This window comes from Jaculus jaculus, chromosome 1, assembly GCF_020740685.1.
Source record: "Jaculus jaculus isolate mJacJac1 chromosome 1, mJacJac1.mat.Y.cur, whole genome shotgun sequence".
NCBI classification, from domain to species: domain Eukaryota; kingdom Metazoa; phylum Chordata; class Mammalia; order Rodentia; family Dipodidae; genus Jaculus; species Jaculus jaculus.
In genome coordinates this window covers 104,276,061-104,282,060 of record NC_059102.1, presented here as the reverse complement: position 1 = coordinate 104,282,060, position 6,000 = coordinate 104,276,061, and the positions used below count along the sequence as shown (strand labels likewise).

The 6,000-nt window shown below is 48.0% G+C and overlaps 1 protein-coding gene across 5 annotated transcripts in view; it reads right to left on the bottom strand.

Moving 5' to 3' along the window:
- Window positions 1-442: 442 nt before the first annotated feature.
- Window positions 443-6,000, bottom strand: part of Unc13b (unc-13 homolog B) — a 65,470-nt gene continuing 59,912 nt past the window's right edge. For all 5 annotated transcript variants that reach the window (XM_045144964.1, XM_045144972.1, XM_045144981.1 and 2 more), the window contains 5 exons: window positions 5,705-5,852; window positions 3,931-3,987; window positions 2,472-2,564; window positions 2,141-2,300; window positions 443-1,977 (listed from right to left, as the gene is read on the bottom strand). In XM_045144964.1, coding sequence (XP_045000899.1) covers window positions 1,692-1,977; window positions 2,141-2,300; window positions 2,472-2,564; window positions 3,931-3,987; window positions 5,705-5,852 — 744 coding nt within the window. In that variant the 3' untranslated portion in view covers window positions 443-1,691. The remainder of the gene's footprint in view (window positions 1,978-2,140; window positions 2,301-2,471; window positions 2,565-3,930; window positions 3,988-5,704; window positions 5,853-6,000) is intronic.

The following is a 6,000-nucleotide window of genomic DNA, read 5'->3' as shown; positions in this document are numbered from 1 at the left end:
AAAGCCAGTGCGCGCTTCTAGGCCTAACCTCTGTTCCACCCACTGCAGGCACATCTCTCCTCAACGGAAGTGTGCCTTGTTCTACAGTCCAGGCTGTGGCCTGTCATAGGGATCCTAGATAAAGGAAAGAGGAAGCATACACTACTTCTCACTGGCACATGCCATCTCCTCTTCTGGATGTTTTGCAAGAAGCTGGTGGCCTGGGCCCTTTGACTCTGTTGACCAGATTGATGGTCTCAGGTCAAAGCCAAGATGCTGGCCCAACGGCTGCTGAGTTTCTTAGTGCTCAGTTTGACTCTACCACTTGCCTCATAGGATGTGGGGGGAGGAGGGAGAGAGCATGTGAAGTAGCCAGAGGCCACTGGTCCAAAAGGTACCATTAAATAAGACAGGTATTTCTATGGTTTCTCATGTTGTCACAGAATTACCAGACCTCAAAGGCTGCTAGAACATAATTTATTACAGACTAGTCTATAATTCTCTGTAACAATGGCACATACAATAATTTAAAACAGCAAAGACACTTGCCTTCCTGTTTCATATATTGGCCAGTAAGTTGCAGACAATGCAGGGTCCTCAGGAAGTTCAGGAGGCTACTATTGAGGAAATCCATGGAACATGTCACATTTCTGAGCAAGGGCCTGGGAAGTCCATCAGACCTGCTGAAATTTAGTCCCTGACCTCCCAGGAAGTGCTGAGGTCCTCATCCATCCCTATACCATGGGTTGAGAGTCCAAGCTCCTTCTGTATGATTGACTGCCTAACAGAAACAGCAGCTGATCCCAAAGACAAGAAGAGAGGCCAAAGGGCTATATGCTTTCTTCAAGAACAGCCAGAAGGTAGTGGCCACTGGTGAGGACCACTCTTTTTGAGACTTGTTTCCACAATTTTGTTCAGGCTTTGTTCAGGGCCTACCCAAGAAGATACCTTTGGATCCTTCAGCTAGTGCTAATCAATACATGTAAGTCTATAAATACAAGAACAGTCTCTTGTATTCTAAGCATAACTCCCCTGCCTATAGGAGTAAGATAAGGGGGTTGTCTCTGGGCAGTCAAGGCCTTGGGTTCCAAAGAAATATAATGCTCAGGGCTCTGAAGCACCATGTGAACCTGCTTTGACTCATGATGGATACTGTGAGGGAAGAAAGTAGCACAGCTCATTTCTAGAAAGTATCTGTTCAGTTTCTCTTGCTGGAGCCACACAAAACCAGTTTTTCAGCTCAAGAGACAGCAAATTCTACTCTGTGTGCTCCTGCTCCAGTCAATCTCCGATCTAGACCACAGGGCTCAGGAATTCCTACACACCAGTCAGACACATAAGCTCAGGCCTTCTAAACTTGCTGTCCTCATCACTGACATGTAAGGGTCTAACTGAACAGAGTGGTTTAGAGAAGGGTAGAAGTGGGAAGTGGACTGGAGGGATGCCTACTAAGAATAGCTCAGAAATATCTATCCCTTGCTATTTATGGAAACATCTCCCATAGCTCCTAGCACCATAGACTTGCTGGTCAGGGACTCATGATCCTTTCTCTGAAAAGCCATACTCTCACTACTCTAAGTTTCCTTATGCATCCTTAGCTGAAGGAGTCAACCTCTTAATTACAAGAACTCCAAGCAGGCTATGCAGCTAACTCTCACTGCTTCAGATTTATGCAGTTGGTACCACCTGGCTGGCACATCAGCCAGAGCTTTTCAACTCCCCTCCTCAGTGGAACGAGATTCCGATTTGAGTTTCACAAACTCTCGGGCCACCTCGTCATTGCTTCTCTGAGACAGAATCCGGAGAATGGTCATGCCTGTCTCATCCATGTGGATCTTCCGGCCCAAGGGGCACCAGCAGGCACAGCTGCCTTTGGCTGTCACATCCCTCAAGGGCATCACTGCCAGTCCTATCACACGATCCTCCCGGGCAAAGCAGTAATCCTTCACGCATATCTGCAACTCATAGGCCTCTGGGCCCTCTTCATTTCCCAGGAGGCTGTGAGTACAGGGTAGAAGGTAGAGGCCAGAGCTGAATGTCTTTGGCTGAATTCACCCAATCTGTCATCTAGCCCATCCCTCCTCTCCCAGCCTCTTCAGTCTTACTCCGCACCAAATACCCCCATTCCAGAGTTCTGTAGGTCTCCCATCCCATAACTTACAAGTGGAATGTCTCATTGTACTTGGGGGCCCAGTTGTTGCTTTTGGATTTGGTTGTGAACTTCCTCTTCTTATCACTTTGTTGTGGGCCAACCATGGTCACTTCCACAAAAGGCCGGAACATTCCCGCTGCTTGCCACTTGAGGTCATTGGCAGCTACCACTGCTCAAACAAACAAAAACACTTGTGAAGGATCTCACCAACTATTCCCAGTTCCAAGACATGTTTCCCTGGGAGGAGGGGTTAGCTGGAGGGTTGGGACATGCAGTCCCCATCCTCAACTGATGACTGGGGCCATGAGTAAGAAAAGGTCAGGCCTTTAGGTCTACTCACCCTTCACTGTGACCTTGTGCTCCCCAGTGCCAGGATGTGTGAACAGGTCTACTTGAATAGAGACTTCTCCCACAGGATCATCCACGCCAGGCCCTGAGGGACAGACAAATGACTGTCCACTGGAGAATGCTAGAACTTTAAAACTAACAATTCTATGTAAAACCTCCCTATACCCTAAAGCAAGAAGTTATCACCTATAGTACCCATGGGAAAGTAATCAATGGGAGAAGGAAAAGAAAGGTAAGTCAACTGCATCTTAGAAGAAACTTACTCCAAAACGCACTGGGAATTCTTGCAGGATTCACCTACTTCTATCTCCTAGGCTGAAGTTTTTGTTTTTTTTTTTGAGACATGGTCACACTCTAGCCTAGGATGACCTAGAACTTACTCTTTAGTCCCTACTGGCATTGAACCCACAGCAACTCTCCTACCTCAGCCTCCTGAGTGCTGGGATTAAAGGCATGTGTCACCATGCCCAGCCAAAGAATTGTTATTGAAAGATGTTGGGCAGGACAGTACTGCCACCCTGTATTTGGGAGCTAGGTCCACACTATGATTTTTCTCTCTCTACTTTGTCTTGTATATGTATGTGTGTGCAGTTGTTTGTGCATGTGTGTACAAGTGGGAGTTAGAGGCCAACCTTGTGTGTCATCGTCAGGTACACATCTTTTTGAGACAAGATCTCTCACTGGCCTGGAGCTCACCAATTAGGCCAGAATGGCTGGCCACCAAGTCCCAGGGATCCTCCTGTATGTGCCTCCCCAGTGCTGGGATTATAGACAGACAGAAAGACAGACAGACAGATACACACACACACACACATTTATCTATGTAGGCACTGGGGATGGAACTCAGGTCCTCATGCTTGTAAAGCAAGCACTTTACCTACTGAGCTACCCTCCCCCTGCCACTTCCTGTGTGTGGATGTCTCTTGTGCAAACTGGCTTTGAAGTTAAGAGCCTCTCGGGTACATGAGAAGCATGTGCCAGGCCACATCAGCTTGTGCTGTCTCCTAATGGAACATGTGGGTCCCTCTGTAACCGGAGCAGCAATTTCCACCTCCCCTAGGATTCCTGGAGGCGTTAGTCTGGAGGCCTCTCTGTCCTACTTAAATTCACAAATCAACTCTCCACTCCCAATCTCTGAAAAGAGCCACCGTGCTGGCTCCTCTCAGCAAAGGTTTCACCCTATATTGATAACACATCACTACCCTGAACCTCAGATCAAACCTTTGTCTTGAGGTGGAGTGGTGGGGAAATCCTGAAGACTGGAGAGACAACAATAATAGTAGCTCTTCCTAGGCCATGTGAACACATTTGCAGCTCTAGTACTTAGGATAGAGTCTCTGAACTTTTAACACCTGGTTCAGTCAGGCTCAGCATAAGCAGCTCATTCTAGTTCACAGGGGTCAATATCAGCCCATGTTAGATTCATGTCTGCAGAACATGTAATAACATACCCTTTTCTGGCCGAATGTCCTCATTAGCAGTAAACCTAACACCTTTCCCATCATGCACTGAGCGAAGACAGGCAAGTCAAGGGGTAGCAGCAGCAGCAGGACAGAGAAAGAAGAACTGTTAGAGGTCAAGAGTTATAGTTGTTCAAAGCAGTTCTATTCATATTCTCAGGGAGCACAGAGATTGGGCAGTGGGAAGAAAGATGTTTAAGAGCTAAGGCCAATGTCTGAGTGTTCCACATTAGACTTCGCAGGTTGGAGACCAACCAAATTGTGGCAGAAGCAATAGAAAATAGATAGAAAGTATCTACGACCAGTGGGGCAAGGAAGAGGTGGTATGCTTGAACTTCCTAGGTTCTTAAATGATGACAGACAGCACACGCCCACATGCAAGTGCAGCCCTGTTCTCACCTCTGTGCTCCTTCAGCCTCTCCTTCACTGTTGCCTAGCTGAAAGCTAAATGCTTCCAAAAAACCTTTCTGGATTAACTCAGATCCTCCCTGACATTATAGGCCTTACATGTCCACAGCTTTGTAAAGGTCTTGCCAGACTTATCCCTGCTTCTTTTTATTTTTATTTATTTGAGGGAGGAAGGGAGGGAGGGAGGGGGAGAGAGAGAGAGAGAGAGAGAGAGAGAGAGAGAGAGAGAGAAAGAGACAAAGAGAGAAAGAAAGGGCATGCCAGGGCTTCCAGCCACTGCAAACGAACTCCAGATGCATGTGCCACCTTGCACATCTGGCATATGTGGGTCCTAGGGAATAGAACTCCGGTCCTTTGGCTTTGCAGGCAAATTCCTTAACCAGTAAGCCATCTCTCCAGCCCTCACCCCTGCTTCTTTTGCTCTTTCCTCTCCCTACCCCGGCCCGGAAATGAGAACAGCTGCAGGAAATGAAGTGGTATTGTGGGTGCTCTCCATCTTCTCGCCTCTAGTCACCTCTAGTCTAACTGCTTAGATCTCTCCTTTCTGGATCAGCTGAGTACTTCATATCAATAGCTCAGTACAGCCTAAACCATCGATTCTTGCCAGACCACCCCAAGGCAGCCTGCCTAGGTTTCCTTAAGCAAGACATAACAATCTTGACTGCCTATGCCTCCTGGGAGGGCCTTGCTCCAGAGTCAGGTCAGAATCCGTCTCAGCCTTTTCACAGATGTGCTTTAGTCTGGACAGGCCTGTCTGGAGGTGGGGGTGGGGGTGGCAGATGGGAAGAGTTTCAGTAACTGTCAATTCCTGAGACTAAATCAGGCCTCCTCCTCTCCCAATCCAAGAAACCAAACAAACAAACAAAAAACCCACATAAAAGCAGCAGCCTAGTCCCCCGTGCATAAGCACTGTTCAAGAGAAGCCTCTGCTCTGCTGTGCCTCTCCTCAGCTGCCACCATGGTTTCCTCTTACCACAGTCTGGAAGGCCCATTGCTTTCTCTCCTAAGGACAACTCCAAGCAAGGACCCCAAAGCTGAAAGCCTTCAAAATTATCCTAAGCACTCCTTCTCAGAGTTTCCTCACAGATTTTTTTTCCCCTTCCGCAGTAGCAGACAGGGTAGGGGCGATGGGCTCAACGAATGGTCACTGCCTGGGAAAAGGGACCTCAAGCTCATTTCCTAGACTCTCATTCCCCTGTGTGGAATGGGCTGGGGTAAGTATTGAGGGCATCTTAAGGAATGCCGAAGTCCAAGTTTGAAGGAGAAACTGGGTCCTCCCCAAGAGCTTGACAATAGTGACTCCTTACAGGCTGATGTGTACAGAGAGTGGTGGGACACAGAGCCCCTAGGTCCTTACCCTGGGCGGTCTGTGAACGCACAAAGGTCTTGATGAGAGTGTCTGTGGTCTGTGTGTACAGAGATAGGGCATAGCGCAGGGACTGCAGATCTGGGCTCTTTTCCAGGAAGGTTTTCTTTAGCCCATTGCCTCCTGCATGGAAGTATTGCTGAAAGATAAACAAGCAACTGCTTCACCCTCTCAGAGAGACAGCTACTCAGCTATCCCCAGAACACCAGGAGAGCACTGTGAGAACAACAGACCATTTGACAAACAATATCAAGAACAGCTACAAAGCCAGACCCAGTTCCTCAGTG